Here is an 18,842-nt window from a genome sequence, read left to right as displayed (position 1 = left end):
GTTGGGTTGGTGGTAGCATTTTTAGCCAAATATTGTGCCAATGCCTGCTGTTGTTATGTTCCCAATGGGTATCAAATATTTAGTTCAGCTCAGCGGGCACATAGTTTTTAAGAAAATATCTCAAGACCATAGTTTAACAAATACAACTTCATTTTTCAACACGGACATATATGTATTTTTAACCCCCAAGGGGATCTAGTTACTTTACATTTCTATACAGCTCATGACTTTCCTGTCTACAGGATTATGATCAAACAAAGAAAAAGAAGAGATAACCTTGGTGTGGATTCTCTCTGCAAACTGCTTCCCTATGAAACCCTGATTTTCCCTTTTTACATGATGTCAGCCAGTAGCACCTAGTCGCCATGTTCTTTTTCATTGGCAATCGCCATGATCGCGAGCTTGCGCAATCGGCACTTTTGTCCTATGGATCAAACGTCAGTGGATGTGCTCCTCCCAAGCAAAAATGTACACCTCTTCTCTTACTCCTCTCTTGCCAATCGATGTTTCAGCAGCTCGATGTGATCGGTGGATCGATTGACATTCAGCGGTCACTTCTTTCTCCGCTCTTGTTCCTCGAGCCGATTCCGAAGATCTTTCAGACCTTGCACTACTTTAGGCTTCAGCTTGTGCTGGAAAATCTTCCCTTGCAACGATGTTGACCTGCCAGATACAGAATCCGCAAATGTCGGGTTCAAGTTAATTAGCAGATATATAATATATTTGAGTTCTAAACTATGTGCCGTTGCTTCTTCACAGTTTCGCCTGGATGCTCAAACTAAATAAGGTAAAAGAAAACTTCAAAACCTGGTTTCCTTCAGCTCTTCATCAAGCTCCTGTTCTGATTCTTTTATCTGCAGAACCATACGACAGTCAATTTGTTGTCAGGAATCTGCACACGGAATATGGAACTCCCCCATTAGATAAGTTATGTTTGTGTTCTTTGATAGCATATGTACAATATCCGGTCTTGTGTTGGCAAAGGATGCAAGCATGCAAATACCCTGAGTTTGACCATTTAATCATATTTAACTCCCGTGATTTTAAGAACAAAAACATAGCTATCAAAGCGACATCAAGACATTTGGTCAGAATATAAGGATCTAGTTACATAGCAAAATGGATATAAGATGTCCAAGTCAAATATGGTTCTTCAAGCAAGCGATGTCCACTAGTGATGCGAAAACTAGTAACAACTAACCTCTTTGACCAGTCTTTTAGAGCTCCAAATAAGAGCACCCTACAAAACATACAACAAGAACAAGGTTTAGATCATCAACAATAATATGTGATGAAAAAACTCCCAAGCTATGCTACAGAATGAATTTTCTGATGCTTTCAGTTCAGAAATGCAGCAGAACTTTGAAGGAAAATTAAATATTAAACCCCCCAACGGCACATGAATCTCTAATGGCAGACAGAGACCAATAAGAGAAGGTAATCATGAAGCGGTGGAAACATACTTCTCCATGTGCTAATTGTTGCTCGAGTACATCAGATGTTACGACCCACACTTTTGGACAGCCATCTGCCACCAAAGCTTCAACCTATGTAGGTGGTAAGAACCAGAGTAAGAAACCTCTTGGTGGCATTAAAAACATAATTTCTACTGCTTGGTATGATGACATTCCATATTAAATAAACATCACTTATTGGTGGCTTGCTTGACAGTTTAGATAGGATCATAATTCATAACAAAACGCTCATAAGACGAAAATACAGAAGGGCAGAACCTAGAGGTCAATTCCAGACCAGTATAAATCTTGTACTACAACCATTCTACTGATTTCCTTTTGAAGAACAAATGGAAACTTAAAACACTTGGGGTATGAATACCCAGCTAGTAAATATGTCTCTCAGTGGGACATTCCTGCTGGCCGAAACTGATTCAACTATTTATCAGATATAAATAGCCTCAGTCACGCATTTTCCACAGAATCCTGGGCTTTTGCCTATTTAATTGAAATCCGTGCATGAAACTTTGCATTCGCGTAAATGCACAGGACTAATCAACTAGGGACTCTGGGCATCCTTCCTTCTGATGAAAGACTTTACAATTTACCTCCTTCTCGATCCAACAGTCAGCAGATAAGTCAGCAGAATAAACCACATCAACCCTGTTCCATGAAGCAAAATCGGTTGGTTAAGGTACCCCTAAGAACCAGCTAGAAAAATCTGTCTAAAACATTTAGCCTCCATTTACTACATGAAACAGAGCAGCTTCCATGGCATCAACATCTAATGCAAATATCTAGCACCAAGAGTCAATTTAAAAATAAGAGAATGGGCCATATTGTAGCAATGCAGTAATATCTTACCCTTTATAAGTTTCGGTGTGAGTAGAATGCCCAGACAATGCAGCATCAAATACCACGACAACTTTTACCTCTGCAAGCATCACAGTGACGCATGATATAAGAGATATGATAGCTGGCTTAGAAGAACACCACATGGCCCTTGAGAGAATATTATGCATTGTGGTTCCAGAGTAACAAAAGATTATGCTCCACACATGGGTTGATACATACAACTGTAATTTATAACTAACTTCATTTCACTACAAATCAGATATTATACTTAAAGTAGTACAACTGCCTATGAGCTTCTAACAGTAAACAGGCATGATAGTAGAGACCTGAGATCTTTTTTGAGGGATCATATTTGAACCGTACATAATAGTTTAATCCTCCGCTACAAACCTCTTACTGCACTGAATGTCACTAGCTCGTCGATGAGCATTTGCCTCGCGATTCCCTGATTCCCATTCAAGAAATCACTCTTCAGCTTTTTCCAATAGCCACATACATTGTAACCGTCCACAAGAATAACCGGGGAGGCGATTTCCAGGCCCTCGTTTGTGCTAGATTACATAACAGCAGAAAGTCAGCAGGCTAGTCGAACCTCCAACCTAAGAAGCAAGCAAACAAGCAAGGCACTGGATACGGAAGGGAAGACAAGCCTGACTAGGTAAGAGTGGAAGAAGGGTCCTCGAAGAAGTCCGTGTCATCAGGAAGCACTTCCTTCATTACTTTCTTTTTGCGGAACCTAGTAGCAGGCTGAGGCCCGCTCGTTTGCTTCCTTTCGTAATCCTGAAACAAGGGTTAAAAACACTTGTAACAACTAGTGGGCATCTTATCTGACGAATGAATGATGCACTCAACAGGACACTATTACGAGTTTTCCAGGCACATCTGAACATACACAGACACTACTACATGCATCTCTGATGTTACCAGTTAGTTGCAGATTTTAGACAACGAAACAAGGTATAGGAAGTACTGTAATGCAAGAATGCTGGGTTTTTTTGTTTCAGAAACTGAGTGCAGGAATCAGGTTTGTGTGTGTGGTACCTTCCAGAATTTTAGAACCCTGAGGTTATGCTTCACATTAGATGTGATCCTAGGAGGCCGCCGGTCAGAAACCTGTAAACAAAAGAGCCGAGTGCGTGAGGACACCGCCGGCGTGTGTGTATGTACACTCTCATTCCTGGCTTTCCAGATTCATGACAAGGAACGGGACTTCCGTTTCCTCGATAGTCCCCGAAATGCACAACCATTTATTTAGCTATAGCTAGGGAGGGAGGGAGTCAGGGAGGGGATTGATATGATTGACCTGACCTTGTTGGCGGCGGCGGAGGAGGAGGAGGCGCCGCCTTTGGTGCCCTTCCCCCTGCCCTTGTCCTTGGCCATCACCACCACGATGGAGGTCGCCGAATAGGCCGCCGATCCCGCCATCCGCCGCCTCCGCTGCTACTCGCCGCCGGTGCCGGGCGTGTGTGGTGGAGGCCGCGCCCGCGCTGGGGGAAAAAGAAGATGGGAACGGGTGGTTCATTGCCTGGCGTCGCCGTGGAGGCTCAGCCAAGGGAAGCCCGCTACGTCACCCCCGTATCGGTGGCCGTCCGATCGTGCCTTGAGATTCACGCCGAGATCACCGGGACAAATTTCAGGCTGTCAAACGAGATGATGAGAAATTAATCGATCGTTGGCGACATTGTTCGCCTTTGATGTTCTCCAAAGTTTCACCAAGGCTCTCTGTTTGTTGCTAGGTTGTAAACGCGAATCAGACGTCAAAAACATGCTCCAAAAAAGCTTTCAGTTTTTGTAAAAAAAACTTCAGAAAAACGAAACGTAAACTGTCTTTTTTTTTTCTCTCTTCAAAAACAAAACGAGGAACTGGAAAGAAAGCATGAACAAGCAAATGGGCCGCCAAGGAGTGAGCGACGCGTCAATGGGCCGGTTTCTGGAGCTTTTGATCGGCCCAGCTATAACACAGAGTGGAGTAGCATAATCCTCTCTGTCTCCCGCGTTGGAAGCCAGCAATGAGAAGTCCGAGTTCCACTCCAATTCGGCAGCGATCCAAGCATCCCGCCCATAAATGTCCCGGGGTTCGGCCTCATCAATCGTTCGAATCACCCCACCGATCCCTAGCTCGATATCCGCCGACCGATCAATCCCAAGCTCCCCGATCAATCCAAGTTCCTTGTTCGTGTCCGGCGGGCCGGGAAACATGGCTCCGCCGGCGGACGCGCCGCTTGCCTTCCACGCCCATGACCAGGATCTCGCTGTCGCAGGCGCTGCTCCTTCCGCCACCGCCTTGTCGGGATGCTCCAAGAAGAGGAAGGCGGCCGGGGACGACGAGGACCACGCTCAAACACCCGCCGCCACGCGTCCGCGAATCAGCACGCCGGCGCCAGAGAACAACCACGGCGGCACGGAGGCGCAGCCCATCGTCGTCACCGAAGACGACGAAGAATACGACAGCGCCAATTCGGTGGTCCGCCAGCAGCCGGCGATGCAGCCCGGCTTGACGTGTCCAGAACCAGAACCGGATTCGCCTGCGCCGCCGCTGCCGGCGTGCGGGGAGAAGAAGAAGAAGGAGTACCCGTGGTTCTGCTTCTCGACCTGGGACCCGACCGACGGCGGACGGTACGAGCTGCTCTCCACCTACCTGCCGCCGCCGTTCCTCAACGCCGACGAGGAGGACGCGCGGCGATCGGCGGCGGCCGTCGCCTCGTCGCCGCTCTACACGTCCTCGGCCGCCGACGCCTTCTGGGGCACCCCTGATGGGTTCTGGACCGCGTACTGATCGATCGGAGTAGTCTGTTAGACTGCTAGGAATTTTACAATGATGTATATTGGTGCATTAATGAAACATGTAAAACTATATTATTTGGTTATTCTTCTTGGATGAAGAACCAATCCATCATTTTGTCTGTTACTACCACTCAGGTTGATCTCCGCAAGATCTTTTTTTTCTTAATTCTTCTTCCGTCGAACGAATTAACTGTGTGCATGTGATGTTTTTTTTATGTCAACTTGCAGCTTTTGTTGAGGCTCATGTTCTGATGGGTTACTTTGGTTCATTATCTGAAATCAAATGTTGGTTTGGTGTTGGAAAACACTGTCTGAAGCATGTTTTGATGCGGTACAAGAACAGACAGATTGAGGCAATTAATGAAAGAAAGAAAAAAACGCTAAATGAAGTTCATGTGTGTTGCTTCTGCAGAACTGATCGAGCATAAATTGGTAAGAGTAGCCCAGTATACAACAATAATAGTAAGAGTATACTAATAACTGAAAAGAGTACAAGGAATAACGTAGTACGAGGATGGCTCCAAGGCATATCAGATCAATTGTCTTGTACCTCTGGTGGCCTCTGCTCGCCGGTCGCGCCGTCTGCCCTCCTCCGGCCATCCCCGTAGATGAAGCCGAGCACCAGACAAACCACCTCGAGCCCCTGAAGCCTCTGGTACCCGCGCTGACCGCCTCCGTTCCTCTGCTCGCCGCCGTTGAGTCCCGCCGCCTCTCCCCTGTCTCCTCTCGCCGACAGGTGGACCCCACCTGTCGGGTTCAACCCAGACGCGCCAACGATTGTAGCACGTTTGCTCTGTTGCAAATACGTTTCCGGGATCTTAGTTTTAATTTTATTACTGAAAATGTTTTCCTTCAAGTGGAGACGTATTACATAAATGCGCTTCGTACCGGTTCTGTTAAAATGAAAAAAATACGAAATGCTATAAAGTGAACGTTCAGTAGTTTCATTTAACAAACAAACGCCTATGCCTGGGTTATTGGGCAGAATCAAGTAGAGGATGCCATCATCTTGCTGCCTCAAGAAGGGAAACCTCGGTGCAGTCTTTGGCAACTTGTCGTTGAACCCATTCGACTCCCAGATGCTGCGCAGCCTAAACTCCCTGTGCTTTTTCCACTTAATCCTCTTGTCATGAGACGGCAGGATGTCCACAGTCCACACCTCCACCTTGGTGTCCCCAACACATCCTTCTTGTGATGGTTGCTGGATGTCAACGAACCAAATGGAGTCCCCGACACAGCCCACAGTCGGGCGTACATGGATCGGTTCGTCCATCAGAATCTCCACATCGAGCGGAATCCTAAAATCCTTTGGCAACAGGAGATCCATGTAGTCCAACGGCCCCGAATCCTGTCCTTTGATCAGAGGAGTGCGGTTGCAGTACTGGATGCCTTGACCGAAATCGCACCAGACAGCTTTGTCCTTGCACACGAAAACCCAGTTCACATTGAAGTCGTCGCCTCTGACGCCCACGGGGTGCTGCTTAATCCCACCAGATTTGGGCGGTGGCGGCTTCAACAACCCCGGAGCGTCTTCACCCGACGGAGGCCGTGACCACACGCAAAATACGGGGACATCCAATCGACTTGCAAGTCTGGTGGGTTTTTGCCTGTAGGCCGTGAGGATCATGGAGTACTCACCGTCCTGGCTACGTAACGGGAGAGGGCGATCGGCGACGTCGATAGCCAGACCGGGACGCAGATCCGGGTCGTCGACGGCGCCGAGATTCGTCAGGAGGACGAGGCCGTGGAGGATGCGCTTGCCAATGTCACCGCACCCGCATACCTCTTTTCTCCTAACCTCGACCTTCCCCCACTGTTCCTGCTTGTCGTCGCTGAGGAAGCTCAAGTCGGACACGGCGTCGGGCAGCACCAGGAACGGCCGCGAATCCATGGCCATGGGCTCTCGATCTGTCCCGATTCGTTGGATGCGGGAGGTGCGGGTCGCGGGCTTAGTGGACGGTGGATGTGTACCTTCAAGAAACACGAGGTCAGAGGAGTGAATGGACCCGGTGCACCCTGGACCGAGAGCAAAATCTGTACTGTACTAAAATATGGACTCCGTTTCGTATAGTATACGGAATCTCTATATGCAATTGTCCCAAGTCAAAATTTCGTATACCTCCTGTCTGTTTTTTTTTTTACTTTGTTGAACCTGTGATTTCTTAAATTGCAATTTAAAAGAAACAATCAATCACATATGCAGACATTTGATCACGAGACAGCTGTCAGTTATATATAAAATTCCACCAAACACACAAAATAACTTTGGGAACAAAATATAAGGGCCTAGCACCAGTGCTCACCAAGTATTACGGATGATGTTCTAGATAAAGACAACTGTTACGTTATCAGGAAGAAATGGAATTCCCATATGCATAAAATCGATATATATTTTGTGCTTGCTATAAACAAAACAGACACTTCATTGCATCGGTCTGCAAAACCAGGATATCTCAGAGTTTACACGCGTGTCATCTATGAAAACTGGCAGTTCATCTAGCATCACACTCAAGGCTCATCGTCTGCCGTACCCGATCATGTAGTCCTCCTTGAGCCATTTAAGCACCTTTGTAGCCTCCAGAAAATCCTGAACCAACATGTTTAAAGCCCACAGAGAACACACAAGTTTCCCAGCCATGGAAAGAAGATTAGATATGACAGATAATTTGTTTGCCATGGGCTTTGGTCCACTTTATACTAGGCCGCTCATGGTGGTTTAACGTCATCTAATGAATATATATTTTAGCGGTTGAAGGAACTATCACAATAGGATCAAAAGGGTGTTGGCTCGCCGCAGTGAACTGGAAAAAAAAAATCAGAATCGGATATATCAGAAGAAACAGTTTAAAACTATTGCTTGATGTTTCCCCTCATTGTAGTCTTGATTGTAGCATCTGAACTCTTGTGTAGTTCTATAGAGTCCACAACTTCCTTGTGAGTTGTTCAGTACTTTGGTTGAGCACTGCAAGGTGCTAATACATCGATAAAAATGTGCAGATAAAAAACCTAAAGAATAGATTTTATATAGAAACAACAGGTATCTATTACCAGCTGTAAACTTTGGGCCTTGAATGTTTCATCAATAGCCAACATGGGTGTAATGATCCTGGTAATGTTCTCCCTCTCATTTTTTTTAGGTACTGCTGGACCGACTTTTCACTTGAAAGGGATGCAGCTGGTCGCTATCTATCTTCGTTTCTGCTTGCAGGAATTAATAGTCTACATTTAGAAAGCCACTGGTTTTCCTACTCCTGATCGACATGTGGGGACCTAGGTACGAGAGATTAAATATCACTAAATTGTCATCTCTTTAGTTAATTGGTCGATTCCCAGCGCCTGATTGCCGTGATGTGCAGACTGCAGAGACGTCCAGCTTCCAGCTTCTAGGCATGAGCAGCGGAGTAAACTGGGGCTACAAGCCTAGCCTGCAATCACGCTCTGATCGCTCTGGCTATCTTCCAGCATGACGTAACGGTAGCTTGCTTGAGTCGACAAATCATACGGGTGCATAGAGATGGTGGTGGTCAGGTCGACAGAGTATCTTGGGTCCACTTACACAGAGTCCTGATCACTTACATCTTTGTCAAAAAATTAACCATGCATTTGGTGTTAATTTTGTAAAAATAGTCCGCATGTAGTTAGACGTATCATGCATTTGTCAAAAATTAACCTTCCGTTCTTAATTTGTCTGCTTGTGCGCAGTACATGACCAGGAGAAAAGGTATATCTGGGTCCTGCTCCTACTATAATTATCAATATTCTACTACCAACATCGGACTTGCTGTAATAAGTTTTGTGCAGAGTCGTTGTCCTTGTTCCTTCATTGTCAATTTGGGCGCAGTTAAGAGTATTAATTTACTAACCTCGGACTTAATTATCCACTATGTGGTACTATGTCCTACTAGTACTCATTGTTAATCCGAGTCTGCATGGTCCTATACTATATATGCACAATGCACTTGAGCAGCACTATACGTAAAGTAATGGGGCCAATGATTGGTTTTATTTGATTTTAAAATGCATGTGTACTGTTTGGAAGATCAGTACTACCACTGATTTTAATTAATTTATTTTATTTTCTTGCCTAAGCTACTCGCGCGTTGTTTACAAAGACCGAGAAACAATCACGTGTTAACGTACGTGCTACCCCATCTTTGGAAAATTAAATACTTGTCATACTACTGTGATACTAGTACTTCTACAAACACATTGGTACACAATCGAACGTACCTATAATTAGGTGTACGTTGAACTAAGTATAAAATCTTACTCCTACATATCAACCACCACTTTCTTCATGCAACATTCAGTGATAAATCTGTTTAGTGGCATAATATTATGTATACTTCTCACAATAGAACATTTTTATTTTTTGGCATCCCTAAAACCATCACGTGTTGTCATCTACTCCTAGGTACTGAATAAAATTGCATTCTTTTTTAGAGATCGTGCATCACATGACGGGTCTTTAAATAGTCAGTTAACTACTAGAAAGCAAACTGTACTTGATGGTAGAGTTTATTATCCAAATCATATATATACTCCATGTGCAAAAACGGATTGGTATGGAGAAAAGCGTCCAAGACTTGATTATATATCCAAATCACATGGATGAGTGCTCCTCGATCTACTGTACTGTACTACCTCCGTCCCAATTTAAGAGTCACGCATGCGTCCCAAGATCATCAATTCAACTATCAAAATATAAATTTTATGACATAAAAAATATATCATTAGAAAATTCATTTGACTATGAATCTAACGATATAATTTTTGTGAAATATAACTTATATTTTGCTAATTAAATTTGTGATCTTGGGATGCGTGCGTGCCTCATAAAATGGGACGGAGGTAGTAGATGACACGATCAACACTCGCGCGCCTTCCACATGAGAAGGATAGCGACAATTAACATGGGATGGCAGGTGGGCAGGCATTATCGATCGGGATCGTTTTTTGTTCGTTAAGTAGCAATCCCGATGTAGCCAGTGAGATCGAGACCAAGTAATAATAAAAAAGAGTTTTACGAGATTGATTAATAATAACAATAGTTTGCTGCATATTATATTCCCATACACGGGAAATGTGTCAAAATGCGAAAACCGACTAAGAGCAAGGACACTAGCTAGTATAGTATATATAGCCAACCGTAGCCAACCGTTGGATATAACACTTTGCCGTTATGCCGAATCATCTATAACCAGTATACAATATAGTAGTTGGCTATAAAAAATTTAGACCTTATTTGCCCACTTTATAGTCTCACACAACTCCTAGGAACATGTGCCGCTGTTAACTTATAATTACTCATCTCTCTTCTCGATCTTTTTCCTCTACCTTCTCCTCCAAGCTAGAGAGCAAAATACTATACTCATACTTAATGGATAACGTTTAATCTCTTGTATAGATAGCCCATGTGTCGATCACCATTGGGAACATGAATTGGTTAAATCAATCCGAACACAACTCCCCTCTGTTTTATTATTAACGGATATGCATTAATTAATGTTGTCCAAAGTCAAGCTTACCAATTTTGCAGATAAGAAATTCTGACCATGTCGGGGCGAGCCCATGGCGTAGACATGCGTTATCTACTATTTTGGTAGTTTTTGACCGGATATCCATCCTATGCCATGGCAGGGGTAGATGCAATTCCATCCAGGGAATCTTGCAACCGGCCGGTTCCCCGGTGGGTAGAGAGGCTAGCTCCAGCCGTTAATTGATCACTTCTGGTCGCCTACCTAGCTATAGCTAGCTAGGCTGAGTAGCATGCACGCGGTCTGGTCTTCTCGGTCGATCAGGCATGTCTGTCTAGCTATCTCTTGGGAGATGACGGCCATGATGTAACGGTAGCTTGTGTAAGATGACAAATGATACTTACAATACAGGTGCAGATCGATATCATCAAGCGCTCTCCCGGCGAGAAACCATTCACGTGTTACTCTATTTTGGAATAGTCAAGTCATTAATTTGTTTCTTTTTTTTTCTTCTACAAGAGCAGCACCTGCGGCTGAATGCCATTTTTTGTTTTTTTGTACAAGAGTAATACGTACTACCAAAAGTTGTCAAGAGTTGGCCCCGTAGCTAGGTTGGTTTCTCTACCAAGTTCGCCCCGACATTGCAACTTTCCTACTGGTCCATTGTATACCTATGGCACTGGGAAGGCAAAGACCAAGGACTGGCCGGTCTGGCAGTACTGCAGCTCCATGCCACGGTCAACAAAAGAATCTGCTCTTGCGTACAAGCTCCTGTGTCGTCCAAAATTGCTTTCGATTGGGCTTGCCAGCTCATGGGCAACTGGGAGCTGTGACTGCTTTTCTCCCAGCCGGCCTAGCTGCTGGCTGCCTGATCTTGCATTGCGCTAAGGAATCAAATTAAGGACGTACAGTACAATTGTCGCAATAGACATTGGACGGCACAAATTAAGGACGTACAATTGTTGCAGACGTGACGTGCTCTCCGGTATACTACTCCGGCCGGTTCAATAAAAGGCGTACGAAATTAAGTGTATTAGGCATGTACTATTAAATTCATCATGCATGTTAATTGCCCCTCACCTTCATGCATGCAATGACCGTCCAAAAGCTTGACATGATATACTGTGTACGTTGGCTGGGTCGATTTTAATCTAGCGGCCGGCCGGGATTGATTTCAAGGTGGAGAGGAAATTCGCCTTGTAGCAGCTGCTTGCAACGTGTTACTCTACTACTGGTAATGTATTAATTACCAGTCCGATTAATTGGCATCGAAAATTAAAGGTGTTAACCTGCGTACACTAGTTTTACTAATACTATATATCCAGAAATTTAATCAGCGTTCTAGTCCCCGAGGAAAAGAAAACATCATTGATCGATGGGGGAAAATGCATGTTATTGGTTCGAGTAATATTATGGCGAGATGTGTAGCGAGAGTGTTTTCAACGATAGTTTCCTTTTCTTTTACGCACACGAGCGCAGAAAACCTGATTTTGAAATTCGATCGAACCCAGCCCCGGCCGGGGTGTTTCTGAGGGCCCAACAGCAAAATCCAACAATTAATAAAACTAGCTTGTGCTTGCTAGGGTTTTCTTCTCCCAGCCGGCAATACACAGCTCCGCCCAATAGGGAACCCCCCTTTCTTTTGCTCCTGATCATTTTGCTTGTGCGCCGCGAGTGTTCATCCAACACCACCACCTTCCTCTTCTCTTCTCTTCTCTCTCGTTCCACCCTGCTCTACTCTCGGTCATGGCCTGCCGCCGCCGCAAAGGCGGTGGCCGTGGAGGAGGGGATGGTGGCCGCGGGGTGGACAAGGGACGCGTCCTGCTACTTGGATTCCTGTGGCCGGTGCAGCACCAGCAGTCCGCGTATCGGCATGGCTGCGTCTTCTAGGAGCTCCATGGTATGGCTATGGCTTCCGATTGCGAGGCGCCTGCTACCCAGCCGGCGCAGGCCTCCTCCGACTCCGAGGCACCTGCCGCTACGGTTCCACACTCACCGTCGACCGCGGCCGCGGTTATCGGCAACAAGACCCAGGAGGAGGAGGAGCTCTTTGCGCTGACGCCAACCCAGATGAAGGTGTGTTTTGGTCGCGTCCGAGGTCCAAAACGATCGTTACTTTCAGTTTCCTCTCGCTGCTAGTATTACTGTATATATGTCCTTGTCTTGTTTCGTTCAGATCTCACGCTCATATCCCATGTAACAGCAGTTGCATCTTGTTCTTAATTTGCGCTTCGCTCTTACCCCGATGCTTTTTTTTTAGTAGCGTCTTTGTTGGTTGATTTCGTGAAGCGGTTAACGCTTCCGCCCGCCCGTGTGGTGCTCGCTTACATTTAACACATTTAATAATTACAGTTTGGTACAAATTAGGATGTCATCCCCAGATAAGACCGTCCCCTAATTTGTTGGTGTAAATTAAGGTCCGTGTGCGACCATCGGGTCGGATTGCCGTGCCATCCTGACCCTAATTCCACTTCCTCCTTCGTGTAGCATCCACCCAATCCTCCTCATCGCCCCATCATACTTTAGGTTATGTGATTTTCTTTACAAGAGCTTTGTATTTTATTACCTCCAAGGCAATCTTGTTAATGGCATTAGTATTATATTTGGAGTACAAGATGTGTCCACCACGGGCGGATCCAACCACAACCATGGCTGGAGGGTTGTGGCGTGGAGATCCTCCCGAGTCGCTTGGCGGCGGCGGCTCAGGAGGAGACCTTTCAAGAGAAAATTCCACGGCGGCTCAGTGGAATCGTAATGTAGCTCTATTGTTTGTTATGCCCCCTTTTCTTGTTGGCAGTTTCATTCGGGTTTGGGATGGAGTGTTCTTCCTCACTAGTTTATTCAAATGCAACTGAACTTTCTTTTTCATGTCGATTTTACCTGGAGTACAAATCGAAAAGATGCCCACCAGATGGTGCGCGCTCCCAAAAGTTTTCTAGATTTCTTTACCAGCTTTGATTTTAGTTCTATGTTATGTTGAAGTGATTGCATAACCCTAATAGTTTTCCAACCCTCTCTACACAATGTTTAACAGGTTGTTTGATTCTCTGATTTCAAATCATGCTGTTTGATTTTCTAATTTTAAAGTATTGTTGTTTGATTTTCTAAATTCCCCTGCAAACTAAAATTGTTAATTTCACAACGAATACAAAGTAATTGGTGGTTTTAGGTGTTTCAAGTATGGCAAAGTGCAATGAAATATCTTCGGTCCGAAGCTTCTAGATCATTCTTCGGTAGTGATGCATGTTGGAAGTGTATCATGCCATTAGTGTTTTAAGCACAACTCCTGGGGATCATCCATCTAACAAATATGTCACCTCAATTCTTCTTTTGTTCTGTGTTCTAATAAAAGTTTTGTTTCAATTAATTGGCGTCGGCAAATTTGCAAATAAAACCTTGTTAATTTCCGAAATCAACCTGCAGTATACACATCTTCAATTGAATGTGGACTGCGCTTTGATTCCGGAAAACAACAGGTTTTTTTCACAAAAATTCCAATAGAACGTGAACTGCAGGTTTATTTCGGAAATTTACATGGTTTTTTTTTGCAAAACTGCCGGCCCCAATTAATTGGGAACGGAGAGGGCAGTGGAATGCCCGTGCGTTGCTATGGTATAATAAAAATATAGAGATTGACAAAGTATCACAATTTTATTCGCCTCCCTAATTATCAAATGTATTTCCCATCCATACCAAAGAAGTGATTAAGACTAAAAATCAATTTATCATAGATCTCATCTAATCTCCCTTCTCTAAACTCTCGTTAATTATGTATTCCCTTTGCCATGCCAAACAAGGGATTAAGACTAAAAATCAATTTCTCATAAATCTCATCTAATCTCCTCTAAATTCTCATTCCTCTTCGCACGCTCAGAAGCTATGGAGCCTCAGGTGGACCCTTGCGGCTTATCTTCTACTCCCTCCGTCACGAGCCATACACGGCGAACGCACCAACGCAAAGGCAAGGGAGAAAGTAGCAGAGAGCATCGGGCCATACGCGGCGGCAGGCGGATGGAAGAAAAAGAAAAGCAACAATAAACATACTTAACACAGTAGATTATTGTTTCAGCAATTTCAATTTTTCCCCTTCCCCACCTTCGGGCCGCGTAGTCCCAAGCCAAGAGCTAAACCCAAATCGAACCAATCCTTCAGATGGCGGCGGATGACGCGACAACGCCGAGATGGTCTCGGAGATTCTCTACCGGCTGCCCACCAAGGAAGCGTACCGCCTCGCCGCCGTCTGCGCGCGGTCCGTCGTGGCGTCGAGCGTACGAGAACGAGATGGTGGTGGGCAACACATGGGCCTGCTCCTTGGGCATAGTAATTCGCTTGTTAGTTTCTGTTTGTTATTACTGGTACAGTTTGCATGATATACCCTCAGATATACTCCGTTGGGAACGAAACTTGTGTGAGTAGAAGAGAGGAGAGACATTTTTCTCCTTGCACTTGGTGTCCAAGAGGAGTGAGCCCATCATGGTACTCTGTCTTAGAGTGCCAGGGAATGAGTACAGAGTAGTAGTATGTCTGATTTCTCAACTGTACAATTTCCGTCCATGACCTGAGAGTTTGATGTTGTTGCCAAACGCCCGAAACCCTCCCCTCCTCTCTCTCCTACCTATCCCCGCCTCCGCCGCCGCCGTTCGCCGTACGGTTCTTCCCTGGTCCCGAAACCCTCCCCTCCTCCCCCGATCCTCCGTGATCCCAGAACCCGACCAGTCGCCACGCGCCTCCCGCCACCTCGGAACGCTGCCGCCGCCAAACCATCCGAGCCCGTCAACAACTTCGACCTGCTCGACCCCGCGCAGGGCGCGTCCGGCGAGGTGGTCGTCACGCCCGCCTAGCCCAAACAGTCCAAGAAGAGGCCATCAGCAGATGGTAATGTGCTTAGTTTCCTTCATCATCTCCTCGATTTTCTTCTAGATTCTTGTTTGTTCCGAATTGTCTCGACTCGGCAATGTTTATTTGTTGGCAGAAAGCACCTTCTATGGATGAAAGCTGATTGCAGCACAAGGAGGGACGTGAGCTGGAAGAGAAGCATGGCCTGCTTGCGCTTGAGCAGATGAAGAGTCTCACCGCCAAGACCGAGCCTCCGAGCCTGCGAGCCTGCTTGCGCTCTTCTTCTTGGATCATCAATCCCAACTCCGAGCCTCCGAGCCTGCATCCTAATACTTATTAAGGTGCAAATTGCAAGTACTTGGCAAAGAATGTCAAACCACGTAACTGAGAATGTACTCTTAATGTGACAAATGCTTGATATTGTTTCTCAACATATTTAGCAGCCATTCAAAAAATACATACTCAGCAGGCAATTGCTATGTATCAAAATAATCAATGGACAACATTTCTAGCTGTTAGAACTTATCTGCAGTCTGTGCTGAGTAGTCAGGGCACGGTAGCAAAATTTTAGGGCTCATTGGTTTATTTGTGTTTCCTTACTGTAGCGCCAAGATGCCGTCGACAACTTCAGAGCCGGAAAGAGCTGGGTGCTAATAGCAATGGAGGTCCTTACACCGGGAATGGGTTTCAAAGGTGTCAAATCTTTTATCAACAATGATTTTCCGGAATCAACTTTTGCCTATATTCAGAGAATACAAGATTATATCAATTTTGGACATCTAATTTATGATGTTTTTCTGTTGTTTAATGTTTTTAAATTTGATTAAACGTAAAACATATTTCAGGCTTGTTTGGGCAAGGACCCGAGGGGTTCTTTCTCTAGGATTTTGAATATTCAAGCACAAGTGAATCTACATTGTGGTCTCTGTTCTGGAGCAGGGATGAACTCGCTAGCATGGCCATGGTGTCATGATTGCAGAATTGACTAAAGGTACACTTCTACGGTATAAAACACATAAGTAATTAGCCCTTTTCTATGCTTTTGGGCATCAGGATAACAACAAAAGGATTCTGTGCCTCAATGACCCGAAAGATGGTAAATATAGCACATGTGACAAAATTACCTAGATTGCAGAGGAATTTTAAAATATTTTATTGTATCATATATTATTGTTACTTGGCATAAGTGTTTCGTCACCAAGGTACGATATACAAATTTTCATCTAATTAGGCACTCGAAGCTGTCTTAATTTTGGGCCTCTTCTACAAATTTGCATCAAATTAGTCAGATGCTTTTGTTGTGAGTGCACTTCCCCTAAGTCTCAACTTAAGTGAACACTCCTCAAGAATAGTGTTTGATTCTTAAGATGAACACATGGGTTTTCTTAAATAGAATCTAGCCTCTAGGTTCTGTATTTTTTGTGTCGAGCTTGCCAAACTGAAGTTGTATGTTTCAGGGAATTTGTACAGAGCAATACATATGTAAATTTGTTGGTTGCCTGCATATCAGTACTTTCTTTTGTCGTGAAGGAAATGCTCTCATTTTCATGTCCATCAGTACAAACAAGGCATCTAATAAAAAATCTTGAATTTCAGGGAATGTCGTTTGTGGTTTGAATGAAAATGGAGCTTCGCATCAATCTTCTACTTGAAGGGTGGGGAAAAAATGAATAGCGGCATGTAGATAAAAGCTCCCAACACTTTATTGTGCACAAGCCTACCAGGCTACCAATGTCAGAAACAAGTAAGCTTTAGTTTTTCTTTTGCAACTTCTAGGTCTAATTTTTTCATAGGGAAAACGACCCGGGTACACGGCGTGCCCTTTCGTGCATTCAAATAGAAGGTCGACACGGTCGACCAAGGTAGTTTAAGAAAAAAATACAAAACTAGATCAAAGATGCAAAGAACAACAAGCAAAGATGGGAAGAGCCGTAGGGCAAAGGAAAATAAAATTAGGCGACATCATCGGAGCCTGAAAGATGGTTCCCAAGCCCCCCCGATTGCTAGCGCTGCACCGCAACCACTTGAGCAGGGACTAGCAGGGACCATTAGTTTACTCTAGAAAATCCTATCGTTGTGTTCTTCCCATATTGTCCAGAGTGAAAGCAGGATGTGCGAGGTCACACCTTTCCTGTTGACTCTGTCATACCGCGAGCTGGAAGCATCAGCCCTGACAAGCCATCAGGCAACGATCTCACTATAGCTCGGCCAACCAGCCGGATCCAAGCAGGTAACATTTGCCCAGGCAGCAACAGCCGTCCAAACCGATCGAATGAAAGGGCAAGTAAGTTTTTACTTCAGCCTTCACAACTTGTTTTATCATTGTTTTTCTAGAGCTATGAGTTATTGCTTTTCTTGGTCTTTCAGGGTGTAAGGAAACAATTTGAACCATGTATTCTTCCAACATCCGACCACTGCAATCATCATGGAGTTATAAACAGAATAGAAACAGACAGCATCCGACCCAAATATATTCCTCGTTGGAGTTTTTTTTTTGAGAGAGATCAAGGGGGGAGGGGGGGAGGGGGGGGGGGGGTAAAATCCCCACCTGAATATATTCCCAAAGGAGGCCCATGGGCAATACAACTTGCTGGCGCAAGAAACATATCAGAACACAAAAACCCCACTTTACAACACAACGCAAAGGAACATTCTAAACAGAAGCTAGCCCACATCCATCCAAAAGACACGGAAATGCAGCAAGGGTTATGGTGTTTGAGTTTGTTAACAATTAACATTGTTCATATGATAGATATTTTGCGGTTTCGGTATTACTTGCCTTCCATTGGGACTTGTATTCTCATACACGCTCACAGTATATGAAGATGATATATTCTCAGATATTTTATTTTAGTCATGCGAACTGTTTGCCTCTACTCATTAGATCACAATTTTATGTTGCATGTGATTACTTTCTGGTTTTGGATGTAGATCTTACCTTGAGCGAGGCTGAATGTCTCCTGTAGAAAGCAGCTAGGCAGGCAAACAAGTAGACGGCAGCTGAAGCCCTTGACAAGAAAAGTGGAAACAAGAGCATAAAATGGCACGAAAACATGAAGCTTGTCAAGAAAGTGTGCCTTCCCTTCAAGTGACGTCATATTGTTAGAAGCTATTGATTGTATTTACTGCTTTGGATCTTAAACGCATCAGGGAATAGAGTATAATAAGAGATATGCAATTACTAGCACATTTTGATTGAATAACTACCAAAGTGTGCTGCTTAATTCTTGCTATTGAGCTCACTCCTAAATTTTGTTTGTCCTTTCAGAAATCTGGAGCCGACACTCATTTTCTATTCATGAAGACACGGTGTTTGCCTTCATTTTACCGAGTGCTTTTGATCACTGTAAATCCATAATATTGGCAAACATAATATTGGCGCCGATCATTTAACTCAAGTCACAGGACTTTTTTTTGACTCTTTTTTTAAACCCAG

The 18,842-nt window shown here is 44.6% G+C and overlaps 1 protein-coding gene and 1 long non-coding RNA gene across 4 annotated transcripts; one reads left to right on the top strand and one right to left on the bottom strand.

The window, feature by feature from the left end:
* Positions 1-120: 120 nt before the first annotated feature.
* LOC100834883 (uncharacterized protein YacP) lies at positions 121-3,835 on the bottom strand. 2 transcript variants are annotated; one of them, XM_003562502.4, is made up of 10 exons: positions 3,618-3,832; positions 3,351-3,422; positions 2,965-3,089; positions 2,700-2,860; positions 2,319-2,388; positions 2,063-2,117; positions 1,464-1,547; positions 1,202-1,240; positions 808-854; positions 121-663 (listed from the first exon to the last, which is right to left on the bottom strand). In XM_003562502.4, the coding sequence occupies exons 1-10, from the start codon at positions 3,732-3,734 to the stop codon at positions 552-554; spliced, it is 882 nt and encodes a 293-aa protein (XP_003562550.1). In that variant the 5' UTR covers positions 3,735-3,832; the 3' UTR covers positions 121-551. The 2 variants fall into 2 exon arrangements, with proteins under 2 accessions (XP_003562550.1, XP_010235806.1); XM_010237504.3 differs by having other exon boundaries at positions 573-663; positions 808-892; positions 3,618-3,835.
* A 10,577-nt stretch (positions 3,836-14,412) lies between these two features.
* On the top strand, positions 14,413-18,639 carry LOC104583812. 2 transcript variants are annotated; one of them, XR_001405386.2, is made up of 6 exons: positions 14,413-15,445; positions 15,543-15,747; positions 16,012-16,099; positions 16,252-16,397; positions 17,003-17,690; positions 17,774-18,639. It is a non-coding gene; the product is annotated as an uncharacterized LOC104583812 (long non-coding RNA). The 2 variants fall into 2 exon arrangements; XR_001405385.2 differs by having other exon boundaries at positions 14,432-15,445; positions 17,003-18,639.
* The last annotated feature ends 203 nt before the right edge of the window (positions 18,640-18,842 follow it).

Source organism: Brachypodium distachyon, chromosome 1 (genome assembly GCF_000005505.3).
Source record: "Brachypodium distachyon strain Bd21 chromosome 1, Brachypodium_distachyon_v3.0, whole genome shotgun sequence".
NCBI classification, from domain to species: domain Eukaryota; kingdom Viridiplantae; phylum Streptophyta; class Magnoliopsida; order Poales; family Poaceae; genus Brachypodium; species Brachypodium distachyon.
Note: the sequence above shows the minus strand (reverse complement) of the source record. Positions and strands in the feature narration are given on the sequence as shown.

Bases quoted from the DNA above. Each gene is read 5' to 3' on its own strand.
- LOC100834883 (XM_003562502.4), bottom strand. From the start codon at position 3,734: ATGGCGGGATCGGCGGCCTATTCGGCGACCTCCATCGTGGTGGTGATG. The intron at 855-1,201 runs GTTAGTTGTTAC...ATGGTTCTGCAG, and splicing joins CTAAAAGACTGGTCAAAGAG to ATAAAAGAATCAGAACAGGA. The intron at 664-807 runs GTTTTGAAGTTT...TGTATCTGGCAG, and splicing joins GAAGAGCTGAAGGAAACCAG to GTCAACATCGTTGCAAGGGA.